The 25,077-nt window shown below is 34.1% G+C and overlaps 2 protein-coding genes and 1 non-coding gene across 3 annotated transcripts; 1 reads left to right on the plus strand and 2 right to left on the minus strand.

Moving 5' to 3' along the window:
• Window positions 1-1,415: 1,415 nt before the first annotated feature.
• On the minus strand, window positions 1,416-1,517 carry LOC148781562 (U6 spliceosomal RNA). Its single transcript, XR_016058715.1, has one exon. It is a non-coding gene; the product is annotated as a U6 spliceosomal RNA (small nuclear RNA).
• A 287-nt stretch (window positions 1,518-1,804) lies between these two features.
• Window positions 1,805-4,833, minus strand: LOC18438084 (uncharacterized). Its single transcript, XM_020669759.2, has 3 exons — window positions 4,023-4,833; window positions 3,766-3,864; window positions 1,805-2,969 (listed from the first exon to the last, which is right to left on the minus strand). Exons 1-3 carry the CDS (start codon window positions 4,101-4,103, stop codon window positions 2,037-2,039), a joined length of 1,113 nt encoding a protein of 370 aa, XP_020525418.1. The 5' UTR covers window positions 4,104-4,833; the 3' UTR covers window positions 1,805-2,036.
• Window positions 4,834-20,847: 16,014 nt separating this feature from the next.
• LOC18438085 (glucuronoxylan 4-O-methyltransferase 1) lies at window positions 20,848-23,742 on the plus strand. Its single transcript, XM_011626666.3, has one exon. It carries the CDS (start codon window positions 22,696-22,698, stop codon window positions 23,563-23,565), a length of 870 nt encoding a protein of 289 aa, XP_011624968.1. The 5' UTR covers window positions 20,848-22,695; the 3' UTR covers window positions 23,566-23,742.
• The last annotated feature ends 1,335 nt before the right edge of the window (window positions 23,743-25,077 follow it).

A 25,077-nucleotide genomic window follows, 5' to 3' on the forward strand; every position in this document is an offset into this window, starting at 1 on the left:
AGCTGAACTCTTAAACCTAAAATGAGGTCCTAAAACTAGATGGGTACTCCATGGTTGCATGAGTCTAAAACCATAATTACAGGGATTGCCCCTCAAGGGCATAGTTTTGGCTCCTATATCCAACTCACGTACTCCAAGTCAGAGATCACAATCGAAGCTCATTTTCTCTTTTGGGGGAAGTTCGTTCCCTTTTTTTAGGAATCTCAATCCCTTATTCAAAGGGAGTTAGATTCCCCAAATGAGGGAGCTCAATCCTTCTATTTGTGGATCTTGATCCATTCCGTATCATGTTGGAATCTCGATGTGCCGATGGGATCTCGATATCTGTATTTGTTGATCTCCGTCCATATCATGTAGTGATCCCAAACATCAAAAATTATAATCATTAGAGTGTCATATATATAGATTGTGGACTGTATAGTATTAGACTAGAGTTGTAAAATGTATAAACCTTACCATGAATTAAAATAATTAATAAAATGGAAAGAGAGAACCGCATCCGTTGCATAATCGGATCTAGTTTATGTGAGTATTGGGACTGTGATCCTCTATATTTATGGATTGAGGACCCCAAATTATATGGATCTCAAACCCTGGGTATTTGGGGTCAAGATCCCACGAGAAGTGGGAAAGACGGCCCTTATGAAATGGGATCTAGATCTCACAAGTGTTGGTACAGAGTTCCTTTATATATAGGATTTAGATCCATGCTAGATATATTATAGTGATTGCAATCCTAGACTACTGAATCTTTTGACCCATGTTGATCAAACAATCACGTTCCAGTTCCAAGAGTTGTTCCTGCTCCAGTTCCCGATAACTATGGTCTAAAGTCTAAACTACCAACTACATGAGGGCATGTCCATAGCAGTTTGGACAAGTCCATATGAGCCTGGTATGGATGCTTTGAGATCAAACGATCGGATGTTTCCTTATATAGTTCAATATCACTCCAAGCTATCAGCATCAAACTAGATTACCCCACACTGGATCTAGTTCCACTAGCATCACCATCATTGTCAAGATTCAAGCCCTAAATTACCCTGTGGTGGCATCATAATCGTACCATGAAAACCGCATCAAATTTAGCCCCATGATACCATCATAGTTCCACAGGCAGAAGAAACAAGTTTTTTTATCCAGAGGGATTACAACCACGAGATGAAGCAGTTCATCTAAAACCAAAAATACCTCAGGGTTTCAGAACAAAAAATATTCTATTGCAAGGACTTGCTAGCAAAATACCTTAAAAAAAAATACCATAGTTGTTTTGATGAATCCATCCAAACTCATATATACACCATGGGCTACTTGACTACTTCCAAGTCTTTTTCTTTGCCTCGCCGAGCTTGACTACTTCAAGTCAACGGGCTATTATTCTGAGTCTTCTTTTTTTTTTTTTTTTTGAAAGGCAAAAAAAATTGTACCATTTCTCGATTGTGCATGTCATCCTTGGGCAGGGGCCATGCTAATCTTCTCTGTATTGTTCCAATTTTATTAGATGTCTCCGAAGAGGCATATTCCAAGTCTCTATGACCACTTTTATACTAAAGACTGAATATGAGAGTCTTTATATCATGGTATATACTCGAAAGACTTGAAAATGGAAGTTCCAGAACGTTTAACATAAAGTCCTAGATGAATATCCAGTTTCACAACCTTTGTTTCAAAAGGAAAAGATGGTCAAAAGTTGTATTTTTTGAAGTTGACATAATTATTCAGGAAACGTGTTTTGATTTCTTTCTCGCACATTACCAGAAGCGCAACCACAAGGATCACTCATTTTTTTAACACATCGTTAGCATTTAAACTGAGCAACAATCCCATGACTTCCATCGATTGATATTATCTTAAATTATAGAACATATTGGGCTATAGTTCACACCTACGACGCAAAAATACATGAAAAATGGGTACAATTAACAGAGGTAAATTTTTTTCCAAAAATGAGTACCCTATGATATAAATAGACACCAAAAACTGATGTTGTAGTTTTGTTCATAGCTATATCCAGGCATCATAAGCTTGAACTTTCCCTATTGTAATGTTGATGAAGAAGTATCAAAAGACCTCCTCTGCACCAATAGGCAGGTGACCTTAGAGGTGTGGCCATGGATCTTATCAAGAGTGCATAACACAAAGTCTGGCCTGTGAAGAGCCAAGTTCAAATGGTCCTCTCCCACCAGTAAAGAAGTGGTATCAAGCAAAACATGCCACTTGTTTCGGTGAGCCTCTGAAACCCAATGCAACGAATACCTTGTCCCCGCCATCTCAGCTGGATAGGCAAACAACCCCTTTGGACTATGCTTACACTTTCGCCGAAAATATTGGCTTAGTTGCGATCCTGCGATTCTGAGGTCCAGCCATGTCTCAGGAGCAGGCACCACTTTTGAGTCCTTGTAAGTGGCAAATTCCCTTATGTAATCAGTTGCTTCTTCTAGTATGGTCATATAGTAATTGTAGCGGAAAAACGGATAGCTCTCACCGATAAGCACCATGGCCTCTCTATGCCCAGAGGTGAAGATCACTGAGTATTCATCCTCAGTTAGGCCGCAATGTTTTAGAACCCGGTTTCTAGCATGAATTTCCGGTATAGCGGTGCATTTCTCAGGAAATGAGGATTTCTTAGCCAAGATTTCGAGTAGTCTTGATGGCTCAAGCCGAGATTTCTCGAGGTCTGGCAAGTGGTTAGCCACAAAAGAAGGGGATGAGTCCTTTAGACCTCTTGGGGACTTCTTCTTGTCGTCCTGCCCATCTATTGCCTCATCATGGTAGATAAGAGAGAAGAGGTCATTCGTGTCTCCTTCTTCTAGCAAGCCATTGGAGTACTGGGGATATCGAGCAAGAACATATTGCTCGACATACTTCCTCTCGCTCGGGGTAATGGGTCCGGACCACCGTAGATCAAGGCCACGTAGGCTGGAGATGGCCTCGGCAATTATATGGGGAGGGATGACAGTATGTGGCTTCTGCTTCCAAGATTTGCACCAGAATTAGCAATTGATTGATTATAGTAGAAGAGCTATGAGAGATTGACTTAATAATTATTCTCTAGAAAACTTTTGGGAGTTCTTATAAGAAGAAAAGATAGAAATCGAGGAGACGTTTTCCAACCATGGTTTTCCATTTTTTGGGTAGAAATATGAGACTTGCCATAAATGAGATCTAACAAAGAATAAATCATAGAAGACAAATCAAAGGTTTTTGAAGTGCCAAATATGGTTCTGATGTGTGGCTTAGGACAAGGATCTATCCAAATTTCGTGCTTTGTTTTTATCTATTTATTTTTTGAAATTTGGTAGGAACATGGAAGGAATAAAAGAATCAAGAGTGATAAAAGTGCAGATTTTAGGTGTTCTTTTCAACAATATTCATTCAAGAAAAGTCCTAACATATCAAGCAAAACATTAATGGTAGGTATAAGGAGTGCGGCAGAGAGCAGATTCATCACAAAGTCGAACAGACTCAAAGGCTTTGCTCAAATTGTCAAGCAAGTTTCACAATTATTTAAAGAAAATGTAAAATCCTTTGCTTTTGTACACTTTATTTTTCAAAAACTTTGATAAATATTCACCAGAACACTATAGCCACAAAATGTGAAATTTCGATTGACTTGGAGCAAAGAGGCTTTTTTTTATGGCACTCTGTGCAACCATTTTCATGGTGGCCAGAGAGGTTAAAAATTTTCCAGAGATTTACTGAAAATATGCGAAAAGGAGGAAATTACAAAAAGTCGAAATCTGGGGACACTTGAAATATGCTTACCTTCATGATCATGCTAGTGGGCCTTCCATTATGGATTGGCGATCTTTCAATCACTGTAGTGATGGACTCATCCAACTCCAAGTCGATTCTAACAAGAGCCTAAATTCAAAGATAAAATTATCAAAATTAGGTGTGACAAAATCGATCATCTATTCAAAACTGTAAATTCAAAGATCAAATTATCAAAACTTAGACCACGAAATCGATCATCGAATCAAAACTGTGAGAGTGAAAGGTGCAGATTGTAAATTACTTACTTTTGATCCTTCTTCAAACTGGTTTTGATGATTTTCATCCTTTCTTCCCATTGCCTCCTCTTTTATTGGCACTACTCTCATGAATCAATAGAAAGAACTATGGTCCAACCCAGTTCTCTCTCTCTCTCTCTCTCTCTCTCTCTCTCTCTCTCTCTCTAACTGTGGGTGTGTGAGAAGTGGTGGTTATGCAGAGGAGACCAAGCCCAACAAAAACCCACTATCTCTTGATTGCAGATATCTGAATTGCATTATTTACTAAAAGAGAGAGGAGGCATCAACCAGAGGAATCATTCTAAGAAACTGAGAGCAGCATACGCAGATTATGATTTGACATGTATGCCTCTATAACAAACACAAAAGATTTTTAATAATAAGCATACAGCAATATATGTTGAGTATATGCTCCCATTTGCATAATATTCAAAGGCTAAATCATCTAAACAAATGGTGAGGATTGCAATCGTATGACCAATTTTTTAAATTCGAAAGATGGTGACCATTGCCGTAGAAGTGGGTAAAAAGGAAGTTATCTTTTGGTTTTACCTGGTGTTTGAAAATTCGGATTGGTGAGATGGATCATTCATCCATAGATCCGTGTCGGATCATTGGATTGCTGATCCGGATCAGTCTCAATCGGTGAAAAAAATACTAAATAAATAAATAAAAGTTAAAATAGGCTTTTATGGGGTGGATATTTAGAGAATACCTAATAAAACATTATATAAGCTTAAAAAAAAGAGATCTATACCATCCTGAAAAAAGAGCGGGTTTTAAGGGGAAATCAGGCTGAGATGTATATCATCCTAAAACCAGTTTTGTTCCGACCAATTCCATCTAAATCAGAAATCGTTAGCTTTTAAAACAATGTACCCCATCTCTTTTCCCCGGTGGTGAATCCAAAAAAAAAAAACAAAGCAAGTGTGAAATGATAACGTGAGGGTGATGAGCAAAGAAAGGGATTGTATAAAGGGACACCATTTACTTTTCACAATTCCTTACAATCATTTAATGAGAAATTTGATAGCTTGGATGTATCATAAAGTTCGAAAAAATTTCTTTTGAAGTTTTAACTTGATCAATGGAATAATTGCACACGGAGCTGAGAAAATCGTTCGGTGGTTTGATAATGACTCGAGTTTTAATCGGACATGGGGCATTTCTAATGTTTGCTTTTTATTTCATCTTTATAAATATTGTCGGTAATACATACAAGCATCTTTCATTTTCTTAAAATATATGTACCTAAGAAAGGTAGACATTGACAAGGACAATACTATTGGGGAAAACTAAGGATCACCGAAAAATAGGTAAGCTGAGAAATTATCAATATTTCAATTTTGACTCAAAAAAACATAATGAAAAAATTTGATATGTATATGGCTTAACTATGGCAGTACAATAATATCTTGAGTGATTTATGTAGAGACCTTAAAATTTTAGATAAAATACGAAATGTTCTACTTATACGTAAAAATTACAAAGAAGGTCGGTAAATCCTCTTTTTTTCTTTTTTTTTTCTTTTTTTTTACGGCCCCTTAGTCAACTAGATTTTTATTTTTATTTTTGTTTAATTGTTTTAGTTTTTTCGTTAATAGGACAGTGCTTTAAAGTTTGGGACACTACCTTACTAATGGAAAAAACTAAAAAAAATTAAAATCCGAGCTGACCGATGGGTAGTTTTGAAAAAGAAAAAAAAAAAGGATTGTTGATCACCTTCTTTGTAATTTTCACATATAAGTGGAGCATTTTGTAATTTACTTAAAATTTTAAAATCCATACGTAAATAACTCTAAAATCTTCAAATAATATTTTTCTGCTGTGACTTGGCAGTATTTTGGTTCTTAATTGGAACAAATTTTGTCTAAAATTTGACTAAACACAACAACATGGTGTGCTTATTCCATTGTCAACTAAAAGCGTACAATGATTTTTTTTGGGGCATATATACAGAGAAAATTACTTGTACCAAGCATTAATTGCAAGCAAAACCTTAATATTCGAACTTTGCCCTAATTCCCAACTGCCTAAATCTTTAATGCCACTCTTATCTTCTTCTTTGCAATGATCTTTAAAGGGAAATGGATTATTCATTGGTTTACTATTTCTTTAACTTTTCAATTTTCTTGGGGAAATACAGTTGTTTTCTGAGCCTATATTTTCCTGGAATATGTTCGTAATTTCTCTCTTATTTTTAGGGGAATATGTATTTTCCGAGATAATTAGGTCAAACTTTTGATGTTGGCTTTTATTTATTCGATAATCTTAATTTAGTATGCTTATCAAAACCAAGATTCAAAGATTTCAAATAAACGAAGAGAGAAATTTCAAGACAGTTTAAAAAATGAGAACATTATTATAAGAGAAGTTTTTTTTTTGAAGATGGGTCAAATGCGCATTTATATTGATTCCTACAAAACACGCAATTGTATAATGATCTACTGAAAAATTTAGAGCTCTTAATGCATTTGAAAAAAGTAGAGAGTTTGAAAAAATAATGATTTAATACTTGCTTACTACGGTCAAGATTGGAAACGACTAAAAAAAAAAAAGGAAAAAGTTAAATATATAAAGGAAAATACAATGGGTGGAAGGGGGAGACATAGCGAATTCGGATCCCCCGATTCCCAATAGACTCGATTGGTTCCTGAAGTAGTTGGGCGAATCCATGCAAATTAGACTGATTCCAAGTTCTGATAAAAACTGGGTTAGTACGTACTAATTCCTAGCGCGGATCGAAATTTTCAGCCCTGATAGAAAATTCCCTATCTAAATAGGCAATTTTTAAAGATAAATGATTTTATAGGACCGTCTTCCACCCATGTGTGTAAGACTCCCAAAAGGATCACCATTGAAGTTGGCACAAATCTCTATAAAAATCAAATCTCACATCAATGTGATAATTTTTCTAGAGATCCGTACCAACTTTAATGGTGATCCTTTGGGATTCTACACACATGAGTGGGGGAAGGACCTATAGAATCATTACTCATTTTTAAAACACGCGATTAAACAAAAAGACTAATCCTAGGAAGGTCCGTTAAAAAATTTTGAATTAATTTTCTTTTTCCGATAGATGTTGTTTGTAATGGGGAAGTGACTTATTCCAAGGGTGGCAATGGGCCAGGCCAACCTTGGATCTGACCTGGCATAGCCCTATAAGGCCATTGTTGGGCTAGCCAAGCCAAAAACAAATGAATAAAAAATAGGAAAAAAGAGGGTCAGACCGAGCGGCATTAGGATAGCACTAGCCCTAGCCCTAGCCTGTTCCTCAAGTCATAATTTGTAGCTCAGGCCCTACTTTTTCAAGGTTGGGCCTAACTAACCTTGGACTTGGCCCGGTACAGTCCTACAGGGCTAGGGCTGAGCTAGCTAGGCCAAAGACAAATGAAAAAAAAAAAAAAAAAAAAAGAGGGTCATACCGAGAGGCACTAGGCTAGCATTGGCCGTAGTCTGACCCTCAGGCCATAGTTTGTGGCCCAAGCCCTACTTTTTCAAGGCCGGATTGGGCTGACTAGCCCATTGCTAGCCCTCTTGTAGAAAGTTGTTTGGCCCAATATTGTCAATTTGCTTCGTTTCGACCGAAGCCTTCGGTTTTTCACTCTAAATCGAAGCTAGACAAAGAAAAAAATAACTGATTCAGCCAAATTCGGCTTGCTTCAGGGTGCGTCGACTAGATTTGGGTTGGTTCGGTCGAAAAATGATGCTTTGGCCAAAGAGAATGAGGGCAAAAGTGATATTTTCTCTCTCTTTTTCTCTCAACGGAAACATAATATTTTCACTCTCTCTCTTAAGGGTGCAGTTGGCATACAGATGCATATGTAGGTGGAAAGGTAAAGTGCACCTTCAAATTTTATCATGGTATATAATTTTGATGTAAAATGTTCTTAAGATTATCTCAAAATCTATTTTTATATCTAATTATAAAATTTTAAATTTAAAAAATGGTTAAAATCAAGTAGATCTATAAACACATAAAAATCTTGAAAATAGACGGTGTAGATAATATGTTGTAAAATGCAGTATTTCTGAGACTTAAAATCTTTTTATTTTTTATAGTCATACATCTCGATGTCGAGATGATCATTCAAAGGGTTTTTCAACATTAAAACTACCTTTTCCGATGGATTTTTTGGGGGCATCCGTAGTTCTACATGATAAGGTAGCATCTTATATAAACTTTTTCCCCCCTCTTAAAAGTTAAAAGGTGTGGTTTCTATAAGGATGCAACCTTAAACAATCCAATTAAGACGCACATCAAAATTTTATCATAACATATAATTTTGTTATAAAAAATTCTTAGAATTATCTTAAAATCTATTTTTATACCTAATTAGAAAATTTTAAATTTTAAAAATGGTTAAAATCAAGTAGATCTATAAATATCTGAAAATTTTGAAAATGGATGGTCTAGATAATGTGTTGCAAGATGCACTATTTTCAGGACTCAAATTTTTATTTTTATTTTTTTTATTCATACATCTCAATGTCTAGATGATCGATTAGAAGGTTTATTCAACATTAAAATAACATTTCCGATAGATCTTTGAGGTGCATCTGTGATTTTACATTTTAAGGTTGCAACCTTATATAAACTTCTCCCAAAGTTAAAATATGTTAGCCATTTATCAGTTTTTACTTTTACAGCGAAGCTAACCGTTTACTCTCTCATCTCCACCTTGAAGCTCTTCTCACTTGTCATGCTACTCTCTCGATCTCTCTCAAAGTCCCCGTGCATGTCTCTCTCTATCTCCTAAGTCCCATGCATATCTCTCTCTCTTCTTAAGTCCTCTGCTGCGGGCAGCTATGTTCTAATTTTGGGCTTTTCAAAAACCCATATTGTTCCTTAATTTTGAGCTCCTGAAGACGAGTGCCCAAATTTTTCCATGACTAAAAATTCTTTCTTTTAACATTGTGCCCTAACATTGTACCGTAGTATTGGGTATTCTAAAAATATACCTTAATTCTGGGTTTTCCCATATTTCGCTCAAATTTAGGGCTTCTCTTTACATTGTTTTTATGAGAAATATTTTAAATTGATGTGCTTACTCTAATGTTTTTAAAATTTTTTATTTTAAAAAAGTTTATGAACTTCTAAAAAGAATTTTAAATATTTTTAAAAAAAAAACTTAAAAATTTCTCTCGAATCAACGAAAACACCGAATTGCTTCATTTTTTAGACTAAACCGAAACAAACTCCGAGACAAAATCCAACAAGATTGGTTTGGCCTTCTTCATTAGACAAGCATGCCATAACTCTCCTGATTATGGCAATTCATCATCACAAAGGTCATCACCATCCAATCAATTGTTGAACAGCCAAGGAGATCACTGCACGGGCAGGTACTCTTTTGCTTAACCACCGTAAAACCATTGATTGGATCGTGATAACAATCATGACTATGGGATTTTATATAGTCATAAAGAACATAGATATCTTGCAACTTTTGAATTTTATTGATTGCACCGAAGGAGAGAGAAACGGACAAAGGACATTTAACAACTTTCAAATTTTCACATAGTTTTGTTAGAAGAAAAAATATGAACCGTCCATTTATAAGCCAAACCCTATTGATTAGTACTAATAGAAATCCAGGCTTTACACATGTTCTGGTAAAACCAACATTAAGGCATGTATGAAAACGGTAAAATCAATGTCTTTTTATATAAATAACAAGGAGTGAGACGAGAGAAAAACCCTTTGCTGAAGTAATGGGGCCTAAAAAAAATCAATTATTTTAGTGATTGATTGCTAAGAACCAAAAGTGCTCCCCTCCAAAGATGCCTAGAGCATGTTGATGCATAAAAGACAGGACCAATTAGTGACATAATTCGATATTAAATACTCTAATTCTCAATTTAGTCGGATCGTACTTGAGAGAGAGATGAAAGATGAGAGAGAGTGGTTTTGTTTATTAGAAGAGAGATTGATTTTGTGTGCTTCTGTGAAACTTCCTTGACGGCAATGAGATTTAGTAAATTAGAAAGAGATAGAGAGATTGGGTTTAAAGAGAGAGAGTGGGTTTAGAGAGAGACAGATAGAGAGATTAGGTTTAGAGAGAGAGACAGATAGAGAGATTGGGTTTAGAGAGAGAGAGGATTTAGAGAGGGACAGATAGAGAGATTGGATTGAGAGAGAGAGAGTGGGTTTAAAGAGAGAGACGGAGAGAGAGATTGAGTTTAGAGAGAAAGATATTGGGTTTCGGTAACTTGATTGTAAATGGAGGGGGACTTCCGTTCAAGTTCCTTTGACAAGGTCCAAAGGCTTAATTAATGGAAACCCTGGGAAAACTCGGACTATGTATTATTTTTATATACAAGATAAAGTTTCACTTGCTTCAATCTGGAGATTATGACGACATGAAAATATAAATAATTGTAGGTCCATGTCATCCCCTACTAACCATAATTCCAATACAAAATTTAATAAAAAAGTTAAAAAACAAATACAAAATTTAATAAAATACATGCATTTTTAAAACTTCTCATTGTTGAGATATTAATATACTGTTATTTTGATGATTGTCTCCGCATTAATATACTCTTATTTTGATGATTGTCTCCGCTTCATTTATTATGCATTGGGCATCATAAGTGTGGGTTTCACAAATGGGTTAATATGACTTAACCACGTAAAAATTAGTTTCAAAACCCGGGTTCACCCCACAGATCCGTATCAGATTCTTGGGGGTCCATATCAGCTCAATCAATGACCAAAAAAAAATTAAATTAAATTAAAATAGGGGTTTATGAGATGGGTATAGTTTGTATAGAGCCTAGGCTCTACACAATCAAATTAGAGCGTACCTTTAAATAGTGTCGAGAAATATGGTTTCACTATTGGAAATCTTTGGGATAGCCTTAAAATATATTTTCATATTTGTTTATAAGGTTCAAAGCTTAAAAGATAGTGTAGATCGATAGATCTATGAAAACTTGAAAATCTTGAAAATTGACTGTCTAAAAATACGTTACAAAATATACTATTTCCAAAACATGAAACCTATTTTGAGTATCAAAAACAACCTCTTCTAGTGAACTTTTAGGCTCAAAATTGATTGTTTAGAGCCTCAGCTCTATATAAATTTTTCCTTTATAAGATGGGGATTTAGGAGGAACTTAATAAAAGAGTAGATAAGATTAAAAAAGAAAAGAGCTTGTATAGTATGCACCCTTGAGAGCATACTATATATTTACTCCCTTGGGCAAAAATTTTATTTATTTATTTTTGAACAATTAACTGTGATTTTCATTGATAAATAAAAAAGAGGTCACAATAAAAAAAAAAACAAAGAAAGCAAGAAAGCAAAAAGAAGCGAGAGGGGGAAGAAGGGGAGAAGAGAAAGGGTGGGGAAGGCCACCCGTAGATCAAAGAGGAACACCCCTGGCGAGTGCATCAGCATCACCATTTCGCTCCCGATGAACATGAATAAATTGAACCTCTCTATCTCAAAATGATAAATCCATCCGGCCACGGATGTGCATCCATTGCCAAGGAGTAGCAGAAGGTTGCCCGCACCATTTAATGACATTGAGGGAATCTCTCCTTCACTAAAAATTCGATTGTAAACCTCCACAGTCCTGGAGATCCAATGAAAAAAAAGGCCCAAAGCTCAGCTTCATTGCAAAACACTTAGTTGGGAATTTTTTATTATTATTTGAAACTTTGAGATCCATGTAACTATACCTACATGATTATTTTCAAAAAAAAGTTTTGATTTTGAATTATTAAACTTCTAGATCATTCATTCCAAAAATTGGATGGATCCAATGCTATTTTAGGATTTCTTTTAGGTGCCCACCAGGTTGTAGAGATCAAATCCCCAAATTTTGAGATCTAAAAGATTTTCTAGTGTAAATTGTGCCCAATGGAAGGGATGGATAGGGGGATATGGAAGGGGAACCAGGCTTACCCCAAAACCAATTTAGTCTCAACCAAATCCTCATGCAGATCGACGATCTAGAATGGGAAGTTCTAAAACAACAATTTTAAATGGACACGGTTTTTATGAGTCCACATAGAAATGTGTCACCTCCTAAAAATCTATTTTTGAGATGGATTTTTGGACTTAATTTTTAAAGATATATAATCTCTAACATGGAGATCATCAATATAAAATATAAATAAAATTTTAAAATTAAAAATAGTAATTTTATTAAAAACACATTTGGTCGTTAGTTTCAATTGTTTTAAGATGAACTATCTGTTTACATCCGTCGGTAAGATGGATGCTTTATACCTGGAGGACCAAAAACGTAGAAATGCAAACGCGGTCCTCGCCGTATGAAACAATTTTTCCATTTTAAATAGGCTTCAAAGAAAGGAAAATGTTTCTATAGGGCTGCAGCCTCCTGCCCCGTCAGTTAATTTTGAACGGTGTGGATCGATTAGCAGTGTTTTATGAATAAATCTCCTCCCTCTTATGCAGAAAAGTTGAGCATCTTCTGGTAACACTTTCCTTCTCTCTTGTATCTCGTTCCTTGCCAGCATCTAGAAGACTTTGATTTTCTCAGAGGAACACATTCTTTAATAAACCCAATTCTCTGAACCCCATTTTCTCTCTTTTCCCCTATCTACATTTTCTCTATCTAATCCGAAAAATTTGGGGTCCTTTATGAGGGTTGACGATCAATCCTTAGAACAATACAAGCAAGAAATTTGGAATTGAAAGAACTGAGCAAATTCAGAGGCACTGAAAATAGATGAACGGATCTCCTGTGAGATTGCCAAGATTAATGAACCTGAATTCTTGAACTTATCCTATATAAAATTTAAAAAGATCCTTCAAAAACCAGAAGATTAAAATAAATTTGCCCTTAAATTCATGGGTTTTCTTGTTTGTCTCTCTCAACATACTTCAATCTTCCCATGTCCCTGTTTTGGTGTTGTGATTTCTCCCTCTTACCTAATGCTACAGCCACAAAAGATTCATCCTTTCCTTCTTTAAAACCCACCTGTTAATTTTCTCTCTCTAGGTGTGTTATCAGCATGCAGCAAATGTTGCAATGGCTGAAAAGTAGAATCTCTTATATTGGGGTTGCAGAAGTAGGAGCCCATACTTTTATCAAGTAAACATTGCATACTTTTATTATTTACAAGTCGACACTTATTGCATACATTATTATTTACAAGTCGACACGAGTGCTCCTAGGGGTATCACCCGGACCCGACGGGTACGGGTAGATCCAATCTCCGGGTATGCGTCCATAGTTTGGACCCTAAAGGTCGGGTTCGGGTCTAAAACTTAGACCCAAATTACAATCTGATTATGGATCTGGGTCTAGCCGAACTTGACCCAGACCTCACTCGAGCCCAATGTGTTGCCACCCTTAGGTTGCTCCTAATAGCAAAACGTCTAGGCTCTAAGCTAAAAATCAGTCCTAGACAACTCAGGTCGGTGAGGCACTGTTCATTGTTCATCCATGTTGGATCTTTGGATTAATGATTTGGATTGGGTTTGGATCGGTAATCTAAAAAATATTTAAAAAATGAACATTAAAATAATTGATTCCAATCCAAATCTGCGATCTGGATTATAAATTATTGGGTTTTAAAACACACTCAAAATTTAAAACAACACTCATGCAAATCAGAAATCCTGCTTTCGAAAATTATTACTTATAAAAGTTGAAGCTCTAAAGTTGGGTCTATAAACACTTAGAGAATGGAAACTTCAGCTACGAGGTATGCTATTTTTATGCATTCAAATCTCTTAATTTTTTCCGATCCAAGAACTCTCGAGGTCGAGATGATCCCTTTGAGGGTTTTCAGAACCTTTAATTGCATTATCTAGTAGTGTTATGAGGTGTGGTTTTACTTTTTATCGTAATGTCTAAGCCTTACAAAAACATTTTCATCTAAATGAAGAGACTATATCATATCAGACAAAAACAAGGTCCGAATGTTTGAAATCCAAAACCATATCATATGTGAATTTTTTTAAGCAATAAAATTGAATTTTATGAATGAAATATAGTCAGAAACTGAACAGTTGATTTATATGGTGATTTTGGGAACCAATTTGGCTAGAATTCAAACATCTCTACTTAAGATCCATTTCAAGTTTGATCTACATCTCTTTCACTTTTTCCCCACATTTGCATAAACTTTGGAAATATTTCCCTTTGCCAATATTTGAGAATCTTTAGTCAAAAATTTGATCTTCACCCCTTATTTGAGAGTTGTGAGAATTTGGGTATATTTGAATGTACTCGGTATCCTTGATAATTTCATCAGTTTTACTATTGTTAGTTGTAATAGGGAGTCATGTATTGTTTGGTATTTAAGATAAACTTATGGGCAGTTTCACACAAAGTTATTTAAATCAGACCGGAGTCCGACTAGTAGAACCAACGACATGAACCTGTCTAGTCCAATGCAAAAGTAAAATTAAAATTTGCATAGAACCGGTCAAAACCGGTATTTGGTCAGTCGAAGCGGTTTGATCACTGGTTTTTCGATTCAATTAGACCATCCAGTTTAGAAAGCTAAACTTAAATATCATATGCTCTATTTCCAACTTTCAAGATTTTATTATTTCTTTCCATCTTTTTCATGTTGATTGCATGAGAACTTGTTATTGCCAAAACTTATACCCAAAAATCGTGATAAAAACGAGATTGTATCTTGTTTTTCACTTTTTAAAAATTTGAGCGTCGAATTTGTCAAAAATGTTGTTTCTTTTTTTTTATTATTATATTCTCTCTCTCTCTCCATGTGTGTACCTTGCCCACATAAACATCAAGAAAAGTATATTTAATTATTTGTTAGTTAAATAAAGTACAATGTTTTGGTTAAATAAAATATAGTGTCTAGGAATGGGGTTGAGGTCATGGTGGTAATACCACTTGAGCCTCAGCTATCGGTATAAGTTTCCATTGCCACTGACGTATTTGAAAACCACTAATTATTTTTAAAAAACAGGTAGGGACCTGTATTCCCCACTGATCTACCTAATAATAATAATAATAATAATAATAATAATAATAATAATAATAATAATAATAATAATAATAATAATAATAATAATAATAATAATAATAATAATAATAATAATAATAATAATAATAATAATAATAATAATAATAATAATAATAATAATAATAATAATAATAATGATGATGATCTAGCGTCTATACCAATTTTTCCCATGGTAATTTACTAAAATATGAAATAAAATATTTAACTAGAAATTTTACAATAATGTTTAAAAATAATTCTTTTTTCTCATGGTAATTTACTAAAATTTAAAATATAATATTTAATTAGAAATTTTAAAATAATTTTTAAAAATATTTTGTTCTTTTTTACACATTTTTCATTGGTTACCCTATGTTTTCCTCATTTTAAATGAATTTTTAAAGTTTTGATAAATTTACTTATTTTTATACTGAAAAATGTTTTGACGGGTCTGAGGTCGGTGGTGGAAGGCTTAAATCAGGACTTTTTGAGTCAAAATCCACTCTTTTCGTATTTGTGGGCCCTTAGTTTTCGTAGCGATACAATAGAAGTGTATTGGATGATATGACTAAACAGCTAACCAATAAGTCTCTTTCATTTTTTATTTCTAAGTAAATTGTTTGAACCAGTGTTTTAAAAAACGCCGAGTCGAACCGGACTCGCCCGGTTCGACTCGGAAATCGTGAAAAGGGAACCGGATCGCTTAAAAAATCGGAAATCGTCCGGTTCTAGAGAGAACCGGACGATTCTGTACAGTGAATCGCCGATTCACTGTACGGAATCGGCGAGTCCGAACAGTGAATCAGCGAGTCCGTTCGGATTTTTTTTTTTTTTTTTTTTTTTTTTTTTTTTTTTTTTTTTTTGTATTTTGTAATCCATGATAGATTTTTTTGCAATACTTGATCGATTTTTTTGTAATCCATGATCGAATTGTTTTGGTTTTTTTGTAATCCATGATCGAATTTTTTGGTTTTTTGTAACCCATAATAGAATTTTTTGTAATCCATGATCGAAATATTTGTTTTCTTTTCTTGTAATCCATGATCGATTTTTTTGTTTTTTTTTTTTTTTGTAACCCATGATAGAATTTTTTGTAATCCATGATCGAATGTTTTGTAATACATGATCGAAATGTTTGTTTTTTTTTTGTAATCCATGATCGAAATGTTTGTTTTTTTTTTTGTAATCCATGATTGAATTTTTTTTTTTTTGCTTTTTTTTGTAACCCATGATAGAGTTTTTTGTAATCCATGATTGAATTTTTTGTAATCCATGATCGAACTGTTTTCTTCTTTTTTTGTAATCCACGATTGAATTTTTTGTTTTTTTTTGTTTGTTTTTTTTTGTTTGTTTTTTTTCGTAATCCATGATCGAATTTTATGTAATCCATGATCGAATTTTATGTAATCCATGATCGAATTTTATGTAATCCATGATTGAAATTTTTGAAAATTTGTGATTTTTTTTTTTTAATCCATGATCGAATTTTTTTTTGTAATCCATGATAGAATTTTTTGAAAATTTGTGATTTTTTTTTTAATCCATGATCGATTTTTTTGAAAATTTGTTATTTTTTTTTTAATCCATATTATCCAAAGAGAAAATGAGAGAGATGATGATTCTGAGGCCACTCTATCCCAGCCATATTATTCACATATCGAGTCCCAACAGCAACAGTGTATGGATGAGCACGAAATACTGTAAATTAAATGCTGAATGGCAGTTCATGCAGGGAAAGAACATATCAATATTCGCATATTCATTCAAAAACATGAAAATTCTTAATGGAGTACCCTCATTTTTTATTGAATTCCTAAAAAACAATATTTATAATGAATTTTAATAATTTTTTCGAATTTTTTTTAAGCTTTATTATGATCGATTCACCAGATTCCCGATCCGGATCGCCGATTCACCGATCCGGATCAGTTTTTTGGAAGCTCGATCCGAGTCACCGATCCGTTTTTTAAACCATTGGTTTGCACTAACTGGCCTCCACTAATTCAAACTGACTCAAATGGATAAATTCTTTACGATTCGCTTGTTTGCCCATTTTAATTGACCTATTCAGCTATTCCTTCTTCTTCTTCTTATTCTTTGATTATTTAGCTTAGCTATTTCTCTTATTTGCTATGAAAAATAATATTTTATCAAAAATTTCATTATTTATTATTTTTGGAATATTGTAAAAAGTTTTTATATTTTTATTTTATTCTCATGTCCTTTGTTTGAGTTTTTAATTTTTCTGGGTTGACACCATTTTGAATGGTCTTCTTTTTTTGAAAGATTTGTTTAGAATTTCAAGTTTTAAACCAACTCTTTCGTAAATAAATAGGTTTTGAACTTAAAGTTCCGAACGACTTATTCACATAAAAAAGAAGAAGAAAATATAAGTTTGTCGACTTGGAACTTGAAGTTCCAAACTCTTTAGGTATATTTATATGAAGGAGCGGTCCAGGACTTCAAGTTCCAAACTACTAATAGATTATTGGAAAATTATCAAAAATATCTTTTATTTTAGGTTATTGAAAAAAAAAAAAAACCCTATTTTTCTAAAACCTCATTCGTACCACTTTTCATCATTGTTTGCAATTTTTTGACTAAAATTTCTTACTTGGTGTTAGGTCCGTGGTGTACTAAATGAACTAAAACCACCACAATAGTGTTTGGGCCATGATAGAGTACCACGGTTATGCTAGCACGATGATGCTTGCATTTAAGAATCACGATTGAGTGAGAATCGTGAAGCACAACATAACCGTGATACTCTCTATGTGAAACACGGTTCTCTTAACCGTTAAGGTCTTATAATATGAAACATACCCCAACATCAGAGGCATCATGGTTGAGCTAGGACCGTGGTCTTAAATGGTTCACTTAGATCCATGAACATCTCTTAAAAAACGTTACGGTTGTGTTAGTACCGCAATGCTTTCTAAATTGTCCAACTTTACTGGTTAACTATGAAGGGTATTTTGGTCACAAAATCTCAAATAATGAAGGAAAAAAAAAGTATAAGTGAGGTTTTGAAAGATTTGGGCTTTTTTTTTAAAAAAAAAAAAAATAACCCCAAAAATAAGGGATATTTTAGATAATCTCCCTAGATTATTCAATAGATATATTCACTTGCATGAAGATCTTTTAGTGAGCCAAGTAGTTCCATCGTATAAGGTACACAAAATTTAAATGCGGAAATTCTTGAAAACACAAGTGAGCCCACTTGGAATTTCATGTTCCAAACTCACTTGTCTTTTCCCCCTCTATTTTTGTGAATAAGCGATTTGAAATTTCAAATTCCAATTCGGATTATTTGTAAAAACAATGGTTCCGAACGTGAACTATGGAACCAATGTTTTGGTTAGAAAAACAAAAACCATGTTTTGAGGTATTTTGAAAGAAAAATTATAAAAAATGGATATGAGCATAAAATACCTATAAGTAAATTTCTACAGTATTTCACTCATGGCTCATAACCATCTAAAGTCCAACAGATGACCATGATTATCTAATAGTATTGAGTTTTAATATTTTTCTATATATCTTGTTTATCTAAATTTTGATGTGCGTGTACATCAGAACACAATCGAACAAACGTGATTGTCTGATAGACTTTGTATTATGCATAAAAGCTCTAAAACTTGATGGGTTAATTTTTGGCAAATAAGGAGCTAAGAAAATAGAACCCACAACAAGTAAATAACAAGCATGAAAAATAATGCATAAAAGAAAGGGTGCGGTTTGTATAGAGCCTACCTTCAAATAGTGTTGAGAAATGTGGTTTCAATACTGAAAATATTTGTGATAGCCTTAAAATATATTTTCATCTTTATTTATAAAGTTTAAAGCTTAAAAAATAGTGCAGATTGATAGATCCATGAAAACTTGAGAATCTTGAAAATTGACGGTCAAAAAATGCATTACAAAATTCACTATTTCTAAAACTTGAAATTCATTTTTTTCTAATGTCCATGCATCTTGATGTCGAGATGCTCAATTTGAGGATATTTGGGCACCAAAACAACATCTTCTAGTGAAATTTTTGAGGTAGGCTCAAATTTGATTATTTAGAGCCTTTGCTCTATATAAATTTTTCCCTAAAAGAAATAATGCAAAAAGAACAACAAAATTTCATGTGGCTCATCACAGATGTGGCTATATTTATGGGTAAAGACAAACAATGATATTTGTACTAATTAAAATAAATATAATTACAAGGCACTTATCTGAGTGAACCATAGATACAAACTCGATTTCCCACAAAATCTCTCTTTCTCTGCAATTTTCTCTTTCTACACAACCTTAGTTTCCTTTTTTTTTTTTTTATTTTATTTTATTTTATTTTTTTTTATTTTTAGCACTTTCTCTCTCTATAGCATGACCCAATGCAAAAAGAAAAAAAAGGTGGTATGTGATTCCCCATCTTTCTCTAACTATAGGGAAACTTTTACTTTATCCAAATCTTTTTCCACAAGTCTATCTTAATCTCAATAAGACTTACCCAAAAGCAACTTCTTGTACAATAGGAAATTAGTTACTAACAATCCTCATTAAATAGAAAACCAACCCAAAATAAAAGAAAACTAATCCTTTAATAATAGGGATTCAAACTAATCCTTTAATAATAGGGATTCAAGACACACTACAACAAATTTCAACCTTGACTTGAGTTTCAAAAGAGATTCGTATCGATTGTCTTCTCCACATATGTCCCATGAAAGTGCTCACCTTGGCAATACGTTACTCAAGTAATAGAATTGGTTTTATCAGCAACATTTTTCATTGCATCAATCTATATCACTTTCAGCTATTATCTTACTGATAAAATGGTACATAACATTAATATATTTTATCTTTGTATAATCTATATCACTTTCAGCTATTATCTTACTGATAAAATGGTACATAACATTAATATACTTTATCCTTGTATGATATACGTGGTACATAATATTAATATACTTTATCCTTGTATGATATACGTAGTTTTTCATCAATATAAGGGTACATTAATCTTTTAAAATTATTTTCCTTTAAAAAATATTTTTTAAAAAACAGGCCTTTCCCTCTTTTGTTGGACATGAAAACAACAACCTAAATGAGAAATGATACGAAAATGTTCTCCCTTTGACTCGCTGTAGTTAGGAGAACTACATCCCACCTAAAAGGGAGGAGTGTCATTTTCCCTCCTTCCTCTCTCTCTCTCTCTCTCTCAAGTGAGACCACGGTTGGTAGGAACGCAACAACCATTATTTCCCCGTGGTCTTTCAACATCCAAATTCTTGTTAAAAAAGCAATACCACTTCTTGGCTTCGATGCCATCTTATATGCAAAATTTTCTTATTCCATTGCAAACCCTTTTTTGTTTCTCCAATTGTGAACAACTAGAAGCATTATCATCGTTTAGAAAAGCAAATGAATTTTAATATTTTCTGTACAAATTCAAATCACTTGAAATTTAAAGCGTCTATCTTTCTTATTAATGTGCATCTAACAAAAATATTAAAAAATAATTTGTAAAACATAAATTGATCAAAGTATCTTTAAAAACTTTAAGAGTATTTTGGTCAATTTATTCTTGTAAATTATTATATTGATATTTTATTAAGTGCACCTATTTTTGAAGAGCAAATGTTCTAAATATTAAGTGATTTGAATTTGTAAAAGAAAAATTCAAATTTAACAATGAAACATGATTATAGCTGTCTGATCAATCCATATTCAATCTAAGATATAGTGTTTATAATATTGCATTAGCTCTTGGGCTGACAAATTCTCTCTCTCTCTCTCTCTCTCTCTCTCTCTATCTATATATATATATATATATATATATATATATATATGGAAAATGCTTATATAGAGCTGAGGTACTTTTTTTTTTTTTTTTTGAGAGAAAGTTCAAAGATATTATTAATCTAGAACGAGATTACAGAATCCAAAATAACGGCTTCAGAGAGGGTAGAACCTCCTTTGGCCAGAGAATTAGTTAGCACATTAGCCTCCCTATACACATGAACAAAAGAGACAGAAAAAGAGGAGGCGAGATCCAAAATCTGAAATAACAAAGATTTCAACTCCCAAAGAAGTTTCTGATCCCCTTGCACCATTTTACAACATTGAGGGAATCCTTTTAAAAAATGTAAGAAGTCCCCAATTTCCTCTTCACAAGGGAATGAAGGCCAAAGAGAAGGGCAAATATCTCTGCATAATTCGCAGTCCCCACCCCAAGTGGCCTTGCACAAGAGAAGATTACATTACCCTTCAAATCCCAAAGAACCCCTCCAAAACCAGCAAGAGCAGGGTTACCCAATGAGCTACCATCAAAGTTAAGCTTATAAACCCCCAAAGGTGGTTTATACAATCAAACAAGGGCCCACCTCAAAAATTTCACTAGAAGAAGTTGTTTTGATGCCCAAATATCCTCAAATTCATCGTCTCGACATCAAAATGCATGTACATGAGAAAAAACTGGATTTTAAATATTGGAAATAAGACATCTTGTAATGCATTTTTGGATAATTAGTTTTCAAGATTTTTTAGTTTTCATATATTTGCTCGATCTATACTATTCTTGAAGGTTTTAATTTTATAATTAAAGATGAAAATATATTTTATGTCTATCGCAAAAATTTCCAGTATTGAAATCACATTTCTCGATACTATTTGAAAGTCCGCTTCACTTTGATTTAGAGAATAGGGTGATCCCGTGATTTATACTTTTTATTATTTCTATCTTTTATCTTTTTTTAATTTTTATTGATTGATTCTCATCCAAAGAATTAGTCGGATCGTCGATTCAAATCAGTATTTTGCCGATTGAGCCTCGTTTTCTAGATGGTCAGGTTACTTGGCAAATAAAGTTTTAAAACACGGCCTTTTTATTTTATCCTATTTTTTTTATAAAACCTCGCAATATAAAAACCGTATCCGTGACAAAAAATCTATAAAATGTCCCCAAATGAATGGGGTCCATAAATTTCTCTTCGCACGTTGTTCTTTTCTGATTCAACCAACATCCGATGGACCCATCCGGTTTCTATGCGGTCAAGCCCACATATTGTAAAAATATGAGTTTGTTAAATAAAATATATTTTTAAATATAATATGACCTTAATTATTAAAAGATATATAATCTTTAACAAGGAGATCATGAATATGAAAAAAAAAAAAAATTTGAAAACCAAAAATAATAATTATATTACAAAAACATTTGAACGGTTAGTTAGAGTTGTTTTTAATTAAACCTACTTATTTGAATCCGGATGATTCATACCTTTGGACTGCATACTGTAGCAATGCGGTCCACCCCGCATGAAACCATTTTCCCCTACAAATGGAATGGTGTCTAGGTTTTTAGGTTCATTTGGTAGGTACCTAACCCTAAATGATGCGCCCCAACCTACGCTCCTTCCAATTTACTCAATCAACCTACTCTGCACATATATATTATTATGCTTCACGGTAAGAGAGAGAAAGGCCAGCTTCAGTGGAAGAGAGAGAAAGGCCAGCTTATGTAGAGAGAGAGAGAGAGAGATTTACTCAAATGGAAAGAACCAGTTCACCCATTAGATTACAACAAATAATTAGTTAGAGAGAGAAACCAATTTAGTCAATGGAAAGATCCAGTTCACCCATCCATTTGATTAGAGCAGATAATTAGTTAGAGAGAGAGAGTGTGTGTTACCTTGCCTCTCAAAATACTGGGTTGGGGTAGTAGCCATGTTGTCCCAAAACAAGACCATATTCACCCTTCTCCTTCTCCTCTTCTTCACTCTCTCCGCTCTCTCTCTTCTCCGCCTCCTCCGCATTTCGTCAATCCGCCCGTCTCGAACCCACCTCACCGCACCCGTTCAAACCCACATCGGACCACTTCTAACCCACCAAAGCAAACCCACTCAAACCCACCCTGAACCCACTGGTGAGCGTTGTTGTATCAAGCTCGCACCTGCGCTAGCCCAAAGCCTAGCCCACTTCGCCACCGCCCCAACCCCTCGTCACGTCTCTCCGAAAGAGCTAGCATTAATCTCTCGCCTATTTTCCACCCCAAAAAGAGTCCTTATTTTCGGCCATACCCCTCTGTCGCCCTTTTTCCAATCCCTGAACCACATGGGCAAAACCCTCTTCATCGAACCCAATCAAACCCTAATTGAGGAGACCCATCGAGCCCATCCGAAGCTAGTGCTCCGCAAATCGAGCCATTGGGCTCGGAGAGATCAAGCCTTTGAGCTCTTGAAACGAGCCAGAGCCGAGCCCAGTTGTGGGCCCCGTGGCCCGAGCCGTGCGTGCCCACTGGCAATGGGTGGGCTCGGTAACGAGGTAAGAAAGCGAGATTGGGATCTTGTGGTGGTGGACGATCCACGTGGCGAATCATCAATGGCTGCGATTTATGAGGCTGGGGTGATTGCGAGGAAGGGTAGGGTAGGGAAATGGACGGATGTGATTGTGTGTGGGGTTGATCGGAGGGTGGAGATGTGGTATTCCAGGGAGTTCTTGTGTGAGGAGAATTTGGTGGGATCCAAGGGGAACACGTGGCATTTTAGAATTCGCTCGTCGGGGTCGCACACGTTTTGCTCTGCCGAGAGGCATTAAATTGAGTAAGAGTTGGCAGAATTTTCCTTTTTTTTTCTCTTTTTTTTTTTTTCTTTTTTTTTTTTTTAAAAAAAATCTTTTTTGAATGTAAAGATAGACGCCGGTTTAGTATGCCTTTTGTTATGTATTATGATGGTCTTTGTGAATATTAGTGAGGGTGATTTTGATTGTGTCGAAGTTCGCTATCGTAAAATTTTTATTTTAACTTTATATAGTATTTTTTGTTTTGTATTTTTTAGGATACCTTTTTTTAATATTAAGATGATACTCGCTTATTAAATCAAATAAATATGTAGAAAGTCAGTATATAACGGTAGCTATCACAAAAACCTGCGACCACATAAAGACATTTTTCTTTTCTAATGTAACTAGATAAATACAAATTTAAAGGGGATTATATACTACGAGACATTTATCTTCATTACAAGGACCGCTCTCGGCAATTAGATTTCAAATTAGATAGCTTGGGATGCGTTATGAATTTCGAGAAATATTTTTGTACTTTAGATTTGATTAATAACACTCACAATCACCCATTTTAAAGTTTGACTGACAAGGTTGATTGTGACCCTGTTGGGTCTGGACAAGAGTGATTCGAACCTGACTTTTGGGTATGGATCTGGATTTCGGTTCCAAATTTTGGGTCCATATACGAATTCGAAATCCAGGTTTTGGATTCGGATTGGGTCAATTCTCACCCCTAATCATAGTCAGCCTCATTTATTTGATGTATCTTAGTGGAATATTTAGGTAAAATATTTTTGTATTTGATGAAACTTATCAAAGGAATCATCGTCATCATAGCTTTTTTCCAATTAATTGTGGTCGAATCTTTGTCCACCATTGTACTCTATTTAAAGTCATATCCTCAATGAGGTCATAAGTCTTCATATCTTTTCGGACTACTTCTAACCACATTCTTTTGGGCCTACCTCTTGCCCTCTTCAATCCCTCTACTTTAACTAACTCGTACTTTCTAACATAAGTGTTGTTCCAAAAAAAATCAATAAATAAATAAAATTGATTAATAATTTACTCCAACCTGTCTTTAAATCACATGTAGGACTTATGGTTCCATACCAAAACCTATAGACCAAACCATCTGGTGACATGCTACGTTGAGAGTACTCTTTGGTGAATCTCATTCACCCTTTTTCCATCATTCTCTTTACTTGAGAGGTTAAACATCTTTTTATAGAGAACTATTTTTTTTTTTAACTTTTACATTCATAGCTTATAGGAGTTAAGATCAAAGTAGAACTATTGCCTTAATTCTCTTAAGTGTAGCTAATTAGGATTAATAGGTTGTCAACAAATTATTAATCATATTAATGAGTCAAACATATCATTAGTACACTAATGACTCATATAATAAGATGTCATCCAAGCATTCCTATAATTTAATAAAAAGATATTTAAAAATTAAATAATTTTGTACAACTATATTATAGAAAAACAATTCTTATAAGAAATCCAAACATATCACTGGGTTTTCCCTCTGGTGACACTGAG

Source organism: Amborella trichopoda, chromosome 6 (assembly GCF_054954075.1).
Source record: "Amborella trichopoda isolate Santa Cruz 75 chromosome 6, AtrichopodaSantaCruz75HAP2 v2.0, whole genome shotgun sequence".
NCBI classification, from domain to species: domain Eukaryota; kingdom Viridiplantae; phylum Streptophyta; class Magnoliopsida; order Amborellales; family Amborellaceae; genus Amborella; species Amborella trichopoda.